The sequence below is a fragment of the Manis javanica genome, chromosome X, assembly GCF_040802235.1.
Source record: "Manis javanica isolate MJ-LG chromosome X, MJ_LKY, whole genome shotgun sequence".
NCBI lineage: Eukaryota > Metazoa > Chordata > Mammalia > Pholidota > Manidae > Manis > Manis javanica.
In genome coordinates this window covers 88600806-88621712 of record NC_133174.1, presented here as the reverse complement: position 1 = coordinate 88621712, position 20907 = coordinate 88600806, and the positions used below count along the sequence as shown (strand labels likewise).

Sequence of the window (20907 nt, the reverse complement as noted above, 5' to 3'; positions counted from 1 at the left end):
ACAAAGTGGTGTGTAAACACATAGAATTTATGACCTTAAGTGCTAACAAGGCCTGTAACAGAGTTCGGAAAGATTAAGCAAAATTCATAGGTGATAGATCCATACTAGGAAAACTGAGGTTCTTCTTTTACCCACCAAACATCTAGAAAGCATAGTCCATATTCAAGGGATGCACGGGCAAGAGGTCAGGGGGTGAGATGGAAGTTACTCTAACTCCTGTGCTGCACAAACATGCACCCCCAATCTCATTTATGGCACATATATGATTGTGTCGTAATTTTATCACATGGATTGAATTCCTGTTTTCCCAAATGGTATGTGAGCTCCTTGAGGCAAATGTCCTGTTTGATATTGCATCCTCAGTACCTAACCCAGTGCAGGACACCCAGGTGGCATTCAAGAGAATTGCTCAATTGTTGAATGAATACTATCAATCCCTATAGTCTCACCATCTACACACTGCTTAGTTCCTGAATTCTGGCTCCTAGTTCCATCCGAATATTAAAAGAATTCCCTTAAAAAGTCATTAGAAAGCTCCCTAATGGCAAATCACAGGTCTTTATCCTTTTCGATTCCACCACATCACATGTCACTGTAGTAAATGCCCACCTTTTCTGCTTTCTTAATACCTCTCTCTTCCTTGGCTTCTAGAACAATAATGCCTTGATTCTTCTCCCACTGCCCAACTGCTCCTAGTCTACCATCTTTGCTCACTGTACTTATAGTCCCTCAGTGGAGGCATTCTCAAGGTTCTTTTTTTGGATCTCTTTTCTGTTAATAACCTCTCGAACAATATCTTCCACTTCCACACTATAACCAGTATCTCAGGAACTCAACTCTGTTGTGATGAAATCTACACTCGTATTTCCAAGAAACTTCTGGATGCCTTGACCTCAGTGTTCTGCTACCACTTTCAGTTTCATGTGCCCTGAACTGAATTTATCTTCTATCACCACTCCTTTTCCTGATCTTAATAGTTTTCTCTTGTAACCCAGCTGCCCTCCCCACTAATCAAACTCAAAACCCTAGAATTATCTTTGACTCCTGGCCACTTCTCTTCCCCTAAATTATTTTCTTTGACTAAGAATATGACTTTAGAATCCTAATTCATCTCTCTCACTCCCATAGATTAAATATCCTAATACACAGCTTTGATCATATTCGTCCACTGCTTAAAATCCTTCAATATATCTTCATTGCCTAAAGAATTATATGCTAACACCTCAGTCTTTTATTCAAATGCTCTATGATATGGCACCTACCTACTTTCCTGAATTATCTCCATACTTTTACATTTTACATAGCCTGTTTTCTTACTAGCTGTACTATATTTGTCACTCTCCCAAAATGCATTGTTTTTCTTAATGACATTTCATTTGACTAACATGCCCATTCTCCCTGCTTCAACTCCCACTGCTGAAATCCATACTCATCCTTCAAAGTCTCTTCCTCCATGATTCCTTTTCTCATATATCCAATAAAGCATGATACTTCCATTTTCTGAACTATATAGTATGTTATTAACACCTCTTGTATAATACCTATTATCATCTACCTTATTCTGTAGTCTTTCCATACTATTTATCTTTCCTACAAGACACGAGGCTCTTACACCTAAGGAATTCTTAATTATTTCTGCATCTTCCTTCATGTCTAGCATAGTACTTTTCACAGAACGGATATACAATAAATTGATGAATGCTTAGGGGGCTCATTTGCTAATCTCTGAGTTTGATATCAGTAAAGCCTATAATCTGGGTTGATATTCAGCCAGTATGCACTAGTCCAACCACAGTGGCTACTTTTTGCCTGTGTACATTCTGACTGGTTGGGGCCTATGCTATACCAGTTATTATTATTTTCAATATCATTCCTGATATGATAGTCTCCCTTGAAATGTCTTTTGGTGCCCTTAACTGAAACAGCGCACTCAGGTGAATGGCTAGAGGGAGTATTTGGGAGCTCCTTCTGAGTCACCTAATGGGTTAGCTCTTGGGAAGGGGACATAGGCTAAATGTGGAAGATATGCAATTTAGGCAACTAATCATACCATTTATTAACATTTTGATTTTCTAATGAAGAATAGAGACTATCACCCCATTTTGTTTAAGTATGGAATTGAAAACACTGCAATCAGAGGCACAATTGTAGAGCTCTGTATTTTACATGCTGTAGTTTCCATCTGTAAGTGATGATAATGGAGATGGCAAGCAGAGCAGTACATCTTTGCTATTTGTGGTTGACTCTGATTTTAGATTTTTTTTTTGCTATTTTCTCGTATTTTACTTTACTTTGAGAAAACAGTCTTCTTTATAATTTGGTTTCTCTGCTTTTATCTCATCATGTTGAAATGGAGGTTATTGAAAAGGAGCAAGAATGCTGGTGTTGAGCAGGGAAAGTATAACAACATAAAGTCAATGGGATCTTGGAAAAGAACCCAATAAGGTGCCTAAGAAAGTGAAAACAAAAGGGGACCAGTAGGAAAAGATGATCTAGCTAGGATAGGCAGAAAGGAGAAAATCTGGACAAGTGCCTGGTTCTGTGGCTTCTAAAATGAGGCAAGAGGATGGGAGTTTTTGCCAGACCCGCTAACTCTGTGCCTGTCTTCCCCTCTCCCTTACCTCAAGCTCTGTTGTCCAAGATGCTTTACCAATCACTGCCTCTGTCTGTCTTCTAGTTTCTTTTTACCACTGGACACTTGCATTGGCTGCTGCCACCTGGGACTAAAAGGCTAAATTAGCTGATACTTTTGACCCTATGTGTTCATTCAAGGAGGCAAGGCACTCTAGCTACAAAGCGAAGGAGATCCCAATTTAGATTACTTGGAATCAGTACTACAAAATTATACAGTTTGTGAATATATTCTTAGTGTTTCACAGTTGACTACTATATTCCCTTGAGTACCAAACTCACAGAAACCCATGGAATGAGCTCTCTCTCTGTACAGTCTTCCTGGAGTCACTATGAGGTGTGAGACTAATCAGACAAGGGGCCTTAGCAAATGTATTTTAAAAATAAACAGCCCAGGAAGATGATGGTCGTTCTTTTAGGGCAAATAACATGCTTTTACTTATCAGCTCCTTAACAGAGAACTGAACTGATAGAAAAATTACTTCAGTTTGCTTTTCACTGCCTATTAATGCTCTGATAGTTCAAGAAAGAGCAGTGAACATTTCTATTTTCCTTAAGAGGTCGAAGGGGCCTCTGATAGCATGGTAGAACAATCTCCTTTGACAGATAAGGACTGAGGATAGGAGGAATGGCTGGCTTATAGTCACAAATTAGTAGTGCTCCTACCATTCCGCTATGTAACATTACCTTAAAAAATTAATAAGAACATATAAACAGGGATTTTAATTTTCTTTTCTCTAGTCGCCCACTCTTTTTGTATGCCTTCATACATACAAAGGAGTCTTACACTCCAACCAAAACACTTCTCTCCTCTCAACCAAATCTTACCTTCAGTCTAATCTACCCATCAGGATTCACCCAAATGTGACAAATGAATAAAACTGATGCTGTCTGCTACCATGAATTTCACCATTGCCAAAAGCTTGCCAAGCCAACACAATGACTTATGACAGTTTCCAGTCCAAATACAGAATATTTTTGAATTATTGGCTATTCAAGGCAACTCTTTTTAATTTAAATTAAGTAGGGTTTACACAATTACTATCCATTTTCATTTTTTTTTCATTTACTCCTTCATCTAGCTCTACAGGCCATGAAGAGGACTTTTAACATCAACACACCTAATTTCTTCCTCTTCTTCAAGAAAGATATGAATTAAAAATAAAAAACTTCCTTAGAGGAAGTGGATAGCTCAACCTACTTGGATTATTCTGAGAGGAGCTATTCTATTATTTACCTCAGCCACAGGGTATGAAGAGAGGGGGTGGACAACATTCTAGCTCCATTTGAGTGAGGGAAGTTTTTGTTTCTCTTGTTGTTTCTTCCCAAGATCAATTTTCATAGTCTGGGTTTGTTCTGTACAAAAACACCCAAAAAAGGGGTTTCAATGTTTTGGGACTTTTGGGGATCCTGGATTACTGTGTCTCTTCTCTCTTTATTAACATGGAGAATAGACTATACTGCAAAGCCAAAATAGCCTCTAGAAAGAAGCATTATCTCAGTTTCCTTACCTGTAAATAGCTAATGTGACATCCTTAGGGACAATTACTTTTCATGATTTAATTACATTTATGGTTTTACACCACCGTCCACCAAAACCGCATGCTCATAAAACAACAATTAAAATATTTTCTATTAAACACAGAGGGGGGGCCTTGTTTCTGAATTTTTTTGGCAAAGTCTACAGTTATTTGAAGATACTTTTACCAAGGTGAAACCTGTGATCACATAGTTATAGAAGCCTGCTGAGACTTCACACAGGAACTGAGATCAACTGTTTAAAAAACAAAATCTTCACGGGGAAGGTTTTTTGCTTTTTTTTTTGTAGTTCGCTCTAAGTGGTCACATTTTTTAATACCATGTGAGCTGGAACGGGTTTTACCTGGATTCCTTGGAATTCGCTTTCTGCGGTCTCGGAATGCTGCTCCTGATTGTAGGGCTTCTAGAAGATTATCCATCACGCCAGTCTCATCACCCTCTGGAGGAAGGGAGAAATCAGAATTAATCTTGGAGCAATTAAAGTTAAACTACAGGAAAATAAAGGGAAAAACTCCTGTCAGATTTACATAATACCCCTAAATTAAAGACATATATCTGTTTTAACATAATGGATACTGTCAGTTTCTGGCACCACAGACTACTTCGCTTATTATGCACCATTAAGCAAAATTCATGCCAATCCCACTGTTCTTTCAACTTAAAGACCTTGTCTTTTGTATTATTGATGACACGCTCAGTATGCAAATAAACAGTAGCTGATCAGCTACTGCTGCCTTCCTGTTAAGATTCTTGTAAGATATTCCTAAGCAAGAAACCACTGACCCGGCTTAATGCAATCAATGTACAGGGCGTGATTTGATGAAGCGGAGTTACACAAGGTTAAAGACTGATTGTATTAATACCTTCAGCATTCAACCATCATCTGCGATGATCTCAAAAGACACTATTTGCAAAACACATTTGCATTCAATTCCTACCTAATCTATATCCTTTACCTACTTCGAAATGCTGACATTGTAGAAGGAAAAGGTGACCACATCATTTGAAAGGCCACATTTTACATTTGAGAGACATTAGCCAGATTCTCATAATCTCTTTTAGAATGCTGTTGTGTTTCTAAGCTTTCCCTATGGGAAAGAACTGTTCAGAATCCATGAGCATAGCACTCAGAAGATGTTCATAGAAATTCCTAATGGAAACACATTTTAAACATTTCACCCTACTCTTACTGCTGACAATTCTGGCCATCAAAAACACTTTTAAGATTTGTTAGAACATTTGTCTCCAGGTATCCATCACCAGACACTCTACACATTGTGAGTAATCCACAGTGAGCTGAGGCACCTCTTCCCAATGCAGCCTAGCGGATGAAAAGGACCCTAATTAGGTTGCGAATTTAAGTGGTGGCTAACTGTGTGGGTCCAGAGTAGAGGACACTTGTGGGCAGGAGGGTTAAAAAGAGGGAGCGGTGAAAGAAATTAAATTGTTTCTGATGCTATTCCAAAGTTAAATTTTAATCCTAATTTGTTTAAAAAATGGCTATTGGGGTATTAGATCTCAGAAGAAAAATACTCTCTTATGGGGCAAGAATAAGCTAAAATCTTTTTTGATTATGCTCTTCATTTGACTTGAGATTTCTTCAATGCTACCATCGTTTACTCTTTTAAAATGAGTTCTCCAGGAGAGAATATTGAATGAAAAAATAAAGAGAAGCACAGAGGTCCTCAGACCTAATATTTGGAGAAAACAGGAAAAATAAAAAGAAAGTGAAACCCCAGTGACTCAACAGGGAAAGGGGATTGTACACTTGTAGGAATATTAAGGCTGCAGGGACATCTGAACAATCACCTGCTCTTTACAATAGAAATGAAATAACTGAGAGTAGTTTGGCATGGCTGGAACAGACCTGGGAGAATTATATTTTATGCAGTACACACTTAATATTTGTTATATCTTTTAATCCTCCCAATAACACATTCAAATAGGTATTATCTCTGTTTTTCAGCTGAGGATACTGGAACATAGAGAGCTTAAGCATCTTGCTCTAGATCACACAGCTGGCATGTGGAGGCGCCCCAGTATGACCTCTGATTAATTTGACACCAAGGCAAACCCTTTTTGCATGACAGCTAGTGGAAGACAAAGTAGAGTAGGCACATGGTGGCCAGATAATCAAAGACCATGATATCTGTGAGCACAATCCTATTAGCTAGCACTCTCCAATAGATATCTAGGGCAGGCCACAAATGTGAGTCACATAAATAATTTTAAATTTTCTAGGAACCATATATTAAAAACAATTAAAAGAGACAGTTATAATTAACTTTAATATTTAAGTAAATATTTAATTCAATAGACACAAAAAATTCATATATTTTCCATTCTTGTTATCAGACTAAGTCTTAGAAATCAAACGTGTTTATATTTTGGCACATTTCACTTCAGATTAGCTACATGTCAAGCACTCAGTAGCTATATATGGCTCATGGCTACTGTATTGGACAGTGTAGCTATAAACAATAGGAAGTGACTTGATCAGATTTACATTTTAGAGAGATTTGTTAGACAGTACTATGGACAATGACTCAGAGGATGGCCTGACAGAAGGCAGGAGGGTATTTAGGAGTGTAGTATAATTGTCTTAAGTAAGAGATAAAGGACTGAACTAAAAGGATAGCTGAGTGAATAGTGAGGGTGGATATTTCGAAGATATTAATACAGTCAATAGGACCTGGCTGGAGGGTGAGATCAAGGGCAAGGGAAAGAGTCTAGATGGCCAGGGTTAAACAAACAGGTTTGAGAAAATGTGATGATTTGTCTTTGAAGAAGAGCTAAGTAGAGATACGCAGTAAAAAGTCTGGAACCCAGGAGTGAAGTCTGGCTAGAGGTAAAGGTCTGAGTACTGTTGGAAGATGGATGAGACTCCCTTGAGATAATGTCTGAGAAGAGGAGGGGGCCGCAGGATGCAATTCCTGATGACCCCAACATTTAATAGGCAGTCAGGAGAGGCAGAACTGCAAAAAAGACATGGAAGGAATTTTTAGAGATAAAGAAGTACAATCAGAAGAGAACTGCAGTATAACTGAATTTCACACATCCTCATAGAAACTCATTATAAAGACTATGTAGAAAGATGAATATATGTATACCAATGAAAAGAACAGAATGCAAAACAGTATGTATTTATACTTTTACATAAATATGCAAATATGAAAAAAATTATAAGTAACAACATTATGGATGCCATTTCATTAAAATTCTTTAATGCTATTATATTGTGTATAAACTAAATATAAGGGAAAAACAAATATGACAAAGTAGAGAGGGATTAAAAATAAACCCCTTAGCTTAATTTAGTGGTTGCCATGTGGAAACACGTATCAAAATATACTAGAATACTGTTTCTCAACCTTGCTTTGTTCTCATTATTGTTTTTCCCTCCTCCAAGGGAGTCTAGACATCTAGACATCTTCCTAATCGCCCCATCATATGCTGTGTATCTGGTCATGTACTGTAGCCTTCCACAAACCCTATCTAAGATTTTTCTCTATCCACCTCCCCAAGAATTCATCACCTTGGGCATGATAGTGCCTCTGTTGAGAAGGCATGTGCTAGATTTTCTGTTTAAAAAAAAAAAGGTATGTGTTTGTAAATACCACTGGTGTATTAAAGGAAAGAGATGTAGGCTTCAATCCACCATTACTTTTTCATTTGCTCCATGATAACTTTCAAAGGAGCTGAGCAATTTCCATGAAATATCTAACCCTAAAGAATTAAGGTTTATTTATATCATAAAATTGATTTCTAAAACAAAAAGGAAGCCAGCAGGATCATTTGAAAGAAGTTATTCTTCATTTTAAATGAATTTCAGTGAAATCTGGCCTATGACTGTATTGTGTGAGGTTGACAGTTCATTTAGAATTTCCAAGTTTATAGTACCATTAATTCTTACTTAGATGTGATTAGCAGTGAGTAGCTATTTTTATTTTTCAGTTTTTGGTCTAACTCAGGAAAAAAAATTCAAGTGTTTGTTTTTTTCATTGAAAAAGAAAATAGCTTTATTTAATTTCATGGAAAAATGTGTTTTCTTACAACTTATAATATCTGTTCTACTGAGTGAAAGAACATCAAGGAGAAATTTGGTAATGCTTTTTAGCTGCTAAAACGGTAATATATGGGCATGTCTGGGAAATAACAATTCAGAGGCAACTTCCCAATCTTTCATCCTGAAATTAGATCACAGGGACCATTAAGGAGCTAGGCAGGCTATACTGCTGTCCTATGGGCTCTGTGTGTCTACTTATCTCTGAGTAAAATGAAAGGTATGGGTTGTACCTTCTTTTCATGTTTCCAACAGTGTTGGTCATTCAGTAGATGCTAAATGCTTTCTAATCTCAACTTTCAGCATCAATATTTACCTGTTGAGTTAATTTCCCAGAAGAGTTCGGTGATGCCACAGATTAAAATCAATCCTAGGTAAATTAATTATCTCTGCTACAACTATGTGCAAGATTATTCCCTAATGGCTAACATGAACTTACTCAGAGGCAATACTCTATGGGTTTCTCACATTTCTGCACATTTTGTGAGCAGAGGTATTGATGGCCTTTGTTCTGGACTACATTTTCTAAGATGTTTTTTATAGTTAATAGCTGTGAAAGACATAGAGTCTCCCTCCAGAGCAGAGGGAAGATTTGTTTGCTTTGAAGACAGATTATATTTCCTCTTAGGACAGATGTCAGGTTTGCTTTCAGTCCATTATAAAAGATTTGGGTTCCCCAAGTCTGGGTTCCTCAGTAGTGGCACAAAACTACTGTGGATATAGCATCCACCTGGGACCACTCTGATGTCTTACTTTGGGAGTTGGAAGGCAAGGGAAAGGAATGCAAACATGAAGCTCACAGTGCTTGCTGTGCTGTGAATAACACAGTTCTTTGTTTCTGACCTAGGTGTCTTGTCTTCTGCCAGCATCCCTGACACAGGCAGGCTGACTTGTTAGCATGCAAGTAGGGTAAAATCTCTGACCCTTCAGTTTTTTAAAATATGCTGAACTCTCCTTCCTTTTTATAGAGTGTTTTTAATTAGAATACCCCTTATTCCTCTAGGAACCTAAACAGCTAGTGTCTTGGGCTTTCCCATTAACTGAGACTTGAGTCCAGCTTACTATACCTCAAAAATGACTAAACTAAAGCCAATACTCTAAAAGTCATTTCTTATGATCCTAACAACCTGGCTTAAATTCACTATTACATATTCCTTGTGAATTCCCAATTGTATAATTAAGACTTTGTGGAAATGCTCAGTTGTTCAAAGTTGAAGAAGTTGCTATCAACCAATGAATGCAAAGGGACCCAAAAGAAGCAAAAGGCTTCTTATGAAGGGTATGACCTTACCATGTGAGATAATACTTATGTAGACTAAATGATTTTTAAAACTAAAACTATGCTTTCTGTGAGCTCAGAGTTGGGGAAGACTCTTGGAGGAATCACGGCTTAAGTTAAGCCTCTGAAAACATTACATTAAAAAAGTTGAGAAATAATGGAAGCAACCTAAATGTCCATCAGTAGATGAATGGATAAAGAAGATGTGGTACATATACACAATGGAATATTACTCAGCCATAAGAAGAAAACAAATCCTACCATTTGCAACATCATGGATGGAGCTAGAGGGTATTATGCTCAGTGAAATAAGCCAGGCGGAGAAAGACAAGTACCAAATGATTTCACTCATATGTGGAGTATAAGAGCAAAGAAAAACTGAAGGAAAAAAACAGCAGCAGAATCACAGAGCCCACGAATGGACTAACAGTTACCAAAGGGAAATGGACTGGGTAGGATGGGTGGGAAGGGAGGGATAAGGGTGGGAAAAAGTAAGGGGGAATTACAGTTAGCATGTATAATGTGGAGGGGGTATGGGGTGGGCTCTACAACACAGAGAAGACAAGTAGTGATTTTACAGCATCTTACTACGCTGATGGACAGTGACTGTGAAGGGGTATGTGGGGGGGACTTGGTGAAGGGGGGAGCCTAGTAAACATAATGTTCTTCATGTAATTGTAGATTAATGATACCAAAAAAAAAAAAAGTTGAGTAATGACTGATTCAGACACTAAAATCTAGATTTATTAATTCCTAGTGCCTGTGCTCACTTTCTCTCTGTGTTTGTGTGAGTTTAAAAATGCTGTAAGGCACAGATCTTAAGTGAACAGTTTGATGAGTTTTCACAAATGTACACCCATGTAATCACCACCACAATGAAGATATTGAACATTTCCATCACCCACAGAAAGTTCCCTCCTGCCCCCACCACCCAGAGGCAAACTCTGCTCTGATTTCTATCATCTTATATTAGTTTTTTACCTGTTCATATCATGCAAATTTAAGAGAGTAAAAAGTGTTGAGGTTCTTTTGAATCAGTGCTCTTTGAAATCAAATATGTATGGTATGCATGATAAACCAGGAGGAAAGCAATGGAATTGAAATGTACTAGAGTTACACTTGGAAAGGTAAGATCAGAACAAAGTTCTAAAGGGTTTTGGATATAAAAGGAAGAAGCTTGAATTTACTTCAAAGGACTCCAAAATGTCATTGGGAGATCTTCAGCAAGATAGTGACCTGATAAAGGCAACATTTAAGATCAGCCTCAGAGTAGTACACAAAATGGACCAGAGTGGGAGAAAAATCAATTATACAAAGAACGCCATTTGATTTGCAGTGCCAAATATTATTCTGCATATAACCCTGGGCAAAGAAGGATGGTCAATTTTGGCATTATTGGTGAAAGGCTAAATAGGAAAGTAAAGTCGGTTTTGTGAGGAAGGTCATGAGCAGTAGTAAATGCAGATTGACAGTGTAAGAAGGCAGTTAGAGTCAATCTCTTTCACACTATCAATTATGGTCTAGATTAAGACCATGCTGCAAGATGTATGGATTTGTAGATGACACAAAATTAGAAGACTGCTCACTTATCAAAAAAAGAGGGAAATAAAATTTCTTCTCTGGGATCAAAAAAAAATGAAGGCCCAGGGCTAACAAATAGCTCTTAAAATTCAACAAAGGTAAAAGGTGAATACAATATGGTGAAAATAACACATTGTGCTACAGGACCTTAACATCCACCGGTAAGAGGAATAGTAACACCATAAATGAGTTAAAAGTAAAAGAAATGAAACCATTCAGCAAAGCACTGTATTAACAGACACGACAAAAACCTGAGCAACCTGATGGCAGTCCACAAGCACCCAGAACGCCTCTACCTGATGGGAGGTTTCCGTTAATTTGCAGTTGATTTGGAAGTGAATGAAGAAAGGAGATAGGGGTGGCTTGGAAAACTAACAGATGGTAACTAAGATAATAGTTCCTGAAGTTATTTAGGGCCATGAGAAGTATTTGAAAAAATCAAGATAATATTCCAAAGAGATTAAAAGAAGGCATAAATAGAATGTCTAAAGTTCTAACAGAAATAATGTAGGAAGATGCTCTTGTTAAAAGGAAGAAAAATTTCAAGAGGGAAAAGAGGACACAGGAGCTTAGAAGAAGTTACCAGAAGTCACAGGATAAGCCAGGGACCGTGTAGTAATTACATGATGCAGCAGTTGAAAATTTGTAAAACAAAACAGGAAAACACTATGCTCCCAGGCTGAGGCCTTGCAAAGTGGTATGTGCTAAAAAGCAAAATTTATCTCAGATCAATTAAAGTTAGAACTACAGGGTAAAATGTTGGTTAGGGAGTTCACTCATTCTGTCATCTCATCTCCTTGCCAGAACAGGTAAAGAACAGTTTCTTATTGTGAGGTAAACCATCAGATTCCAGATAAACTTCACAGTGAATACTAACTACTCTTCCTCAACAATTTTAATTGAAGGGCTTTTTTAGATACATTTGACTATAAATACTGTATTAGGGGGTCACAAGATAAATAGGTATTCCACTCCAAAGTGATGAATTGTGAAGGATGAGGTACTTTCTTCCCAAATAGCTACTTGGTAGGTACTACCTGAAAGTTTGTCAGGGTAACTGAATTGGCAAATTAACTTTCCCTGATGTATCTGCAGCTTAAAGAGGAGCCAGTTAACACAAATAAATGGATTTGTAATGGTAGAGTTTCACCACAGGAAGTTTTTGACCAGAGGCTCCTTTTTGGCAATTTGCCTACAATAAGACAGCTTGATAGTAAATGGTAGTTAAAAAATAACGTTCATGTGTATTCATTTTTTTTCCAGTTAACTATATGCTTGAAGGTTGGGAGAAGAAAATTATACATTCTATAAATTAACAAACACCCAATAAACCCGAATGTTGACACTTACTAGAAAACCACTGTTGATGCCTCTGGTAAAATATCTCATATTCAATATTTTAAATAATTAATATTTCAAAGAGACCTTTGAAAGACTCTGTGTGTCTTACCAGAATCAATCATTTACTAAGGACATGGAATACTTGTGAAGGGAAAAAAGCAAAAACAAACTTGGAAAAAGAACAAATTTAAATTCAAAATCAAAAGTAAATTAAGTCACTTTTTAGAATGATAAAACAAAGATGCTTTTAGAAGTAGGAGTATTAATAATATCTGCCATTTACTGAGAGCTCACTATAGGTCAGGCCTTGTTCTATTGGATTTACATTGAATCCCCACACCAACCTATTTTCTGGGCAAACAAACAGGCATATTTAAATGAACTGACTTGTTCAAGATCACATAGCTGGGAGGTGACAGAACCAGTATTAGAACCTGGGAAGCATGTCTCTAGAGCAGACGTTGGCAAGTTATTAGCCTTAGTGGTCAAATTCAGTCTATCACCTGTTTTTGTAAAGCCCACATGCTAAGAATGGTTTTCATATTTTAAGTGGATTTCAAAAAACCAAAAGTAGAATAATAGTTATATCAAAATTTCAAATTCAAATTTCAGTCCCTAGTTATATTGGAATATAGCCATGCTCATTCGTTGTGCACTGTCGATGGCTGCTTTCATGCTACAGTAGCAGAGTTGAGTAGCTGTGACAGAGACCTTTTGGCCTGTGAGGCCGATCTGGCCCTTTAGAGAAAGAGATTCCTGACCCTGGCTCTAGAGTATGCACTGTCAGCATCAACATCACACTAGGTGCAGACACTGTAGAGCTCACAGTCTGCCTCTGAGAGGCTGAAGGACCTTGGCAACCTCCATATCAGTATAACAAGGACTCACCACAGGTGGAAGGTGGGAAGGAACATGAGCAGCCAATGTACGCCTACATTAAATTGGGATGCTTCCACTTTAGAGAAGCAAAGCCAAGAATCAGAGAGGATAACAAAGTAATAATTATATATACACTTCTATGTGAATTTATGTTTTAGAGTCCTTAAAGTCCAAAAGAAGAGTTACAAAAAGTGAAGAGCTTTTTTCAAAGGTCAGTGGGAGACCTGCTTTCCAAGTTTTGGTTTCCTGCTTGAGAACCAACCTCTGACATGGAGTAATTCAGCTCCTTTCTTGAAAACATAGCTCCTCACCTGTGAACTTCAACTGGACTGCCATATCAGAATACAGTACTGAACAATAAGCCTAACTATCTTCACAAGAAATACAAACACAAGCCTAGTGGTAGAGAGGAATGGGAAAGGACAGTATTAACTTCTAGAGCACCATCATGAGATCAAATGTGTACTTGTGTCTTCCTCAAAGCCTGGCACAGGCACAAGCAAAGCCTGGGATACAAGTGACTTTTCAAGAATGGCTCTCCTGAGACTGCAGTCAGACAGTTTTAACAGAGGTCACATACCACACCAATAATGACAGCTTACCACTAAGTATAAAAATATTGTAAATGAGGGAACTGGTACTCTTAATTGCTGATGCTCAGATCACAGAAAACAAGTGGACAATTCATCAGTTGCTAGTGACTCTTTCCAATTAGTCTTCTTCCTTTGCTTAGGATTCTTGACCTAGTTTCTACAGTGGGTCATCTTTCCAGTCAGAAAGGTAATAACGGCTTCACTCTACTTTTTGCACAACCATTGTTTATGTATTTTTAAAGTGCAAGGAGTCTCGTGTGTATGGCTGTGTCTGTGTCTGTCTGAACACTTTATTTTATGAATGCCGAGAGAGTGCACATTGCTACAAACCGATTTGTCTTTATTACAACTACCCCTTTCACAAACTTAAGAGCATACCATATCTTTTTAAAAACATGATACTATATCTTTGTGATTTTTTAAAAAAGCAAAAGTAGTTTGAAAAAAGGCATGCATAACTAACCAGTTTTTTGAGCATTATCAGCTAAATAAAAGTATAAATATAGAATTGTTTTCATTTTCTTCGCCATTGCTCCTAAACACCCAATGTCCAATCTCCCTTACTGACATTTCAGGAAGATTCCACAATTTTCCGGTTGTAGTTTAAGTATTAAAGTTATATTTACTTCAAGGTGTTTCCTCTGTGCATAGCTGGTTAGTCTTTTGGAGCCAGCTACCTGAAGGGGAGAATGAGTGCCATAGTCTGTTCCCTACTCATTTCCCATCCCCCCACCCACCCCATGGAAGAATCAGATCCCCCAGTAGGTTGGGACAAGGGAGGAAGGAAAAGCGAAAGAGGGAATGTCTGTCATTTTACATAATATTATGTTATAATCCTCTTGATTAGCATGTTAGATGGCTTGCAAGAAACCAAGGTGGGGGTTTAGTGTAAGGATGTATGAAGAAGTAAGGAGGAATATGAAGAAGGCTTCAGCAGCTGCATGGTCATAACTCACAAAGAACTGAAACATCGTTCAAGATACAACCATGACTCTAAGCCTCCAGCTACAGTAGCCCTAATCATTCACTAATGTTATTACTTTAGTACCTTGCTGTCTATTCTCAACCATGTGCACCTACTCTTAGTATCTGTTTTATTTCCTTTCTGCCATTTGCGAACTAATTCTCCCTCTTTGTGTCTTTGAGTCCAAACTCCCCAAGAAAAGGAATCTAATTGATTCAACCAGTATAGAACAGTCTCTTTGGAGGAGTCTTTATGATATAGACCAGCCTACAGATGGCTGTCTTTGGGTCAAGAATCCATCTTTGGCCTAACTTGAAAGTAGGAGAGGATCACATGGCACAAAGCCTGGTCAGCAATGCTTAAGAGGCTGCTTATTGCCACTTGCCTCAGAAAATGAAGTGGAGGTATGTACTTCTGATATGCGTTATAATAATTCAATAGTGTAATTTACATTGATGCATCAAAATGGGAGAGGGAAAGATTTACCTTTAAGCCTTGATCTAAATCCCTCAATAATTTCTAAAGAGGAATTCAATAATCGGCTCCAGGAGAATGCCAGTCTGACTCAGAGCATGACTGGATTCTTTCTCAATCAACTAGAATGGATTTGCCCTTTTAGCAATCTGACTGCTGTCTCCTGATAGAATTGAAACAAGTTGCTGAAAGATAATTATTCAGAAAGCAGACCAAAGTGTCATCGGGCAGTCTGGGGCCTTCCTTTCTTGGATTCTAGGAAGTGATTTCACTTCCAGGGGCTTCCAGTTCCCTTCTGTGACGGAAATACCTTAATTTGAATTCCCACTATTAACTCTCATTCCCATTTCAGGGCCAAGTCATCAGCTACTCCTGAACAACATTACTTACAAAATTTCCCATCATCACAGACTCAATGACTGAAATTGATTTAATCATGCACAGAGTTCTGCACCCAACCACACCCTTAATTGCTTTTCACCCCCATTTTCTTATTTCTGATTATCTTCCAGGCTTAGAAACTTTGTATGGTCTCTGGTATTTTTAATTCATGTCCAGATTCAAGCAGTGACTAAGGTATGCCACTCCTGCACAGGCTATATCTCACAGAGTTAGAATTTCCTCCCTAAGTCTAACACTCATTCCTTAACTTGCATTATTGTTACATGAATCGACCTAGTGAATTCTGTTTCTTGTCTATCCCATTACTAAACTATAACTTTAATCACATTATCCCCTTTTCCAAGATTCAGTGCTCATCAGATCCAATCCAAATTCCAATGGTCTTATTATTTCCAGATTTTTCTTTGGCTCCTCCAACCACACCACCCAGGCTATTTCTCTTTATCATTTTGTACATATCCTGAGTGTTCACACCCATATGTCTTCCCTCGTGTACCTAATTTAAGAAATAAAAGGTTAATGTAAATTTTAAAGAAAAAAGCAACAACAAAAAGATATTTTCACTTTTAAGTTTAAATAGCTAAAGCTTTTAGAAAGGTTATTATGTAAACATACTGTAGCTCACCAGATCTATTCAAGGGGTCAAATTCCTGGAGTGAGTGTGCTAGAAACATAAATGACCTAAATTTAGGTAATTTAGAAAACTTATACAAATACATACTAACAATATTCTGCTTCATTAAATAATTAAAATTTAGAAAGACCTTAATTATATGGTTTGCTAAATAAAAGGAAGCTGGTCTCCAATAGAAAAAATTTAATTTCAAAATAAATAAATAAATAACTCCCTAAGGCAGAATACTCATAGTAAATTCAGCATACTGCTACTACCATTTAATTGAATTCAACCTTTAAATTAAAAAAGAAGGCATATTAAAATAATATGGTAATTGTATATTAAGTGGTACTGCCTTTTGGTGTTTCAAACAAGGCAAAAGTGATTAACCTCTTCATTACTTTATAATGTTCATCTGGGAAAAAAACAGCTCTTCCAACTTCAAATTTTCTAAAATTGAAACCCACAGAGCTCCTAAAAATAACAGGGCAATAAAGCATTGGGTGCTTCATTAGAGGAAGTCTATAATTACAGATTACTGAGTAAATAATATGGATACTATTGAATTACAGGGGAGTTTATTAGTTAGTAGAAAATGGGACAGAATTGCAAAATTAGGCATTGATACCCCCAGAGATATAATTATGTTAATTTCCGAACAATATATGTTTCTTTTAAAAGAAAGTCATGGGTGATAATCATGCTTAAACAACCTGCTAAAAGCTGTAAATACCAGAGAAAATACTGACATTTTAAGATCATTATTCTTGAGAGTTTAACTTGTATGAGTGCTTTATTTTAAGTTGATGTGTCTTCCTGACCCATGCACTTCTTTGATTTTTCTTTTTAAATTCGAAAACTTCCATGGATTGTATCAGATGCCATCGGAACTGTGTCACTATCTAGCTACTACTGTGTAACTATTAATATTTTTATTGAAATGGATAGTGCTGTGGTCAGAGACAGACTTTGAAACAGGCACTTAATTTCTTGCTTGGGATTAAGTGGAAAAGATTTACAATTTCAAATGTGTTTCAACCATGTCTGTTGGGACAGTAGCCTCCAGAGAGAGAAGCAGTGAGGACTTAATTAATCAGCACTGCTTCAAACATACCCTTAGTACATTCCTTATTTAGTTTCAATTTACTCTTTCAAGCTATCCACATATAACCACTGGACACTTAGTCAGTGGATAGCATCATGCCAAACAGAACTGTAAGGCATCCCTGTAAGATGTGTTGCCACAAATAGTAAATTATGTACTCCTTCCTCTTTTCAGTCTAATTTGGAAATTAAGAGAATAAATTAGCTAATAAAGAGCTTTGCCAGTCAAATGGAATAAAAATGAAATGTTTTGTATAAATCAAGTACAAAAATCAAATGAATATTCATATTTGACCTGATGGTTTATAGGTCATATTGCATGATCAAAACCGAAAGTTTCTGTGATGACTGCTCTTGTACTGTTCACCATGTAAGAATTTATTCACTCTGTAAGAATTCGTTCACCATGTAAGAACTTGTTCGTTATGCTTCAGAAGATTGGAGACTGACGAGAATTAGGCTTGAGATGGATTAATGATTGTACATTGAGCATTGACCCCCCTATACTGAATTTTATTGTTGTTAACAACCATTTGATCAATAAATATGAGAGATGCCCTCTCAAAAAAAAAAAAAAAAAAAAAAAAATGAAATGTTTTGAAAAACTACTCATTTGGGATGTAATATATCTGGAGAACAGAGAGAAAAAATACTATAGATTTTTGGCTCTTCAGCCAATAATTTAATACAATAGCCTACTTTTTACATTATGTTTTGAGTATGGCTTAGGTGTTTGCAGACTCCAAGCTTCTACCATTTAGAAAAGCAAGTTATTTTTGTATAGTCCATAAACTGATAAATTACCTCAGATAAATGCTCTATAAAGGGAGGAACTGCTGATTTTATTAAAGAATATTAAAGACTATGTTTACTTTGCTTGTCCACTGAACAATTTTTAATATTTTTATTTCCCCCTTTTTAGATAAGTTAAAGAAAAAACAACTCAAAATCGAGTATCTGTTACTCCTAACAAATGGAGTTAAAAAGTTGTATCTGCAACTCTACTGAGGAGGTTACTAAACATTCCCTGGCAAAGATTTAGGACCAGGAAATAATTTTGTTCTTTTTATGATTTGCTCACCTAAACTCATCAGTGAAATCTTTGCATACTATCTGATTTCAATCAACTGCTTATTTCCTATTTACAGTCTCTATCAACAGGGGGAAATTGCAGTCCACAAAGAAATGATAAGGATGATTTTTCACTTGGCACTTCTGTGGCAGCTGGTGGTTTTTAGTATAAGGGAAATTTATCCCCATCCTTTAGAAGGAATACACTACTTATGCTTTTATGATGTATAGACTCCTGTGTCTTCAACAGGACTATGATTTCTATTTCAGGAAAAGGAAGAAAAAAATGTACCATGATATTCTTATAGCAATTACCTACCCTGTGAGGCTTTAAAAATGTCATTATATTTGTTTTAGTAACTAAGCATTCACATTAGCACTGTCTTCAACAAAGAAGGTAAAGTATATTTAGAGAATCTGTTCACTGCTGAAGTCTTCTTTATATAGAGTCTAGAGGAAGCTACTTTAAGGTGCATCCTGCACTGCGGAGTAAAGTAAGGAAGAGGTCACTTCCAGCTCGGAATCAAACCTGGAGGAGTCAAATGTGCTGGCTGGATTAACCATCCTCATTTAAGGGGTGATCAGGCCACAGTGGCTCAGGAAACCGTGTTGACATCCAGCTTTACCCAAGATATGACAGTGCCTCTTCATCTCATTAGAATGGCATATTCATTTGGAACAATAATAAAGAAAATGGCTAATTAACTAAACATACTCTGTTTTCTCTGAAAAACTACTATGCAAGCAGAAAAACTGTACCCACAGGAGACCAGTCACCAGATTAGGTGACTTCATTAAGGCCTGTTTCCCAGGGTGGCCCTCTGTGAACAGGGAGCAGATTTCCTACCTGAAATATCTCTTTTAATGCTAGAAATCTGCTGGGAAATTCTCTTAAATTTCAAACTGAACCAGCAAATGATCAACTAAGACAGAATTTGAGTTTCAGGCACAACAAAAAGTGGTTAAGTAATAGTAGGATATTACCTTTCTGTTTGGGAAATTCTATATTTTTTATTAGATTAAACCATGTGATGTTACTATTTTTATAGACCAAAAAGAAAGTGGCCAAATAGCAACAATTTCACATAGTTCAAACTAATATTTAGGGATCTAAAGAAGCCATCTGCAATATTACCAACTCTTTGAGAAAACATTTCAAAATAGAAGGAGGCAGGCGAAAGTAGAAGATTGCACAATGCAGGAGGCTATGACAATGAAAATACACCTTTTAAAATATTTTCTAAAATGCATAACTTCATAACATGTGTTAACTCTGTATGAGTTGCCAATATAAGATCAAGACAAGCCAGTGCTCAGCACTCAGCATGTCCTTTTGGCTATTATCTTCATGATGGAGATGTTGTCAGTTTTTCGCTGAGGTCAATAATTTGTGCTTCTTTCCCTGAAGCTTAGGAATGGCTTTGCAAGATCTCCCAGAATTCTGTCCCTTGCTCCGACTAGAGCACAGGGATGCAAGCTAGCTTATCTTGTCATTTTAATGAAACATCTTTGAGGTATGATTTCACTGGGGAGAGATTTAGAAATCAAAGCTTAAGTAGGGCTTGTGAAAGTAAGTTATGCAGTACTGAGAAAAACACAATCTCTAGAACTCAATTTTTTCCCTCAGCAAGCATTAATGAGTGTCAAGCCTTTATAGATTAGTTAATATACTTAGAGGTAGAGAATACATGTTTGTTTTTCCAAAACCTGGATACAACCAGGCCATCACTGAGAACTGAATAAATAAATCCACTCATTATGGTATTTTTCAGAAGAAAATTCAGCAATATTTGCAAAAACGTCAAATTAATTTTTTTCCTATTGTAAGCACAGGAAACAATGACAATTGCTTCAATATTACCTGGAATATCAATATATTTGCCACACTGCACTTTCCTATTAATTGTAATTTTATTTTTGTGTATTAGAATTTATCAGATAGGAAAACAAACCAACCAACTCAGTTCCACCAAGCATCTAATTACGTTTTTCATACTTTTTGTCATTTTAGTGAGTTTCTTGTAAAAGAATGCTAGCATGACTTTTATTAATGTCGGAGAGTGCATTTTTTCCTTCTGATAAAAGAAAAAAGGACCTTTCGCATTCAAAATTCAATTTTTTTCCTAACATTTCCAATATGACATAAACATACAATAAATAAAATTATTCTAATAGATATTAGAGCCAGTGGACCAGTGAAGGAAGCTCTGAGCATGCTGTGAATATATTGAATACTAAAGAGCATCTGAAATATAAAAATCATTGATCACTGAACTTTAAAGAAAAACTGAATAATTCAATAGCTTTCATTAAAAAGAAAAACATACACAATAATAACGATTAACCAAGGTATGTCTACATAGCAGAAAG

General features: G+C 36.7%; 1 protein-coding gene across 6 annotated transcripts in view; it reads right to left on the bottom strand.

Annotated features, from left to right (window-relative positions):
- DIAPH2 (diaphanous related formin 2) overlaps positions 1-20907 on the bottom strand; it is a 943365-nt gene that overhangs the window by 169455 nt on the left and 753003 nt on the right. For 5 of the 6 annotated variants that reach the window (XM_073227594.1, XM_073227592.1, XM_073227593.1 and 2 more), the window contains one exon: positions 4514-4609. In XM_073227594.1, the coding sequence (XP_073083695.1) occupies positions 4514-4609 (96 nt within the window). Of the gene's footprint in view, positions 1-3868; positions 3988-4513; positions 4610-20907 lie in introns of all 6 variants that reach the window. The other variant, XM_073227595.1, reaches the window with a different exon arrangement.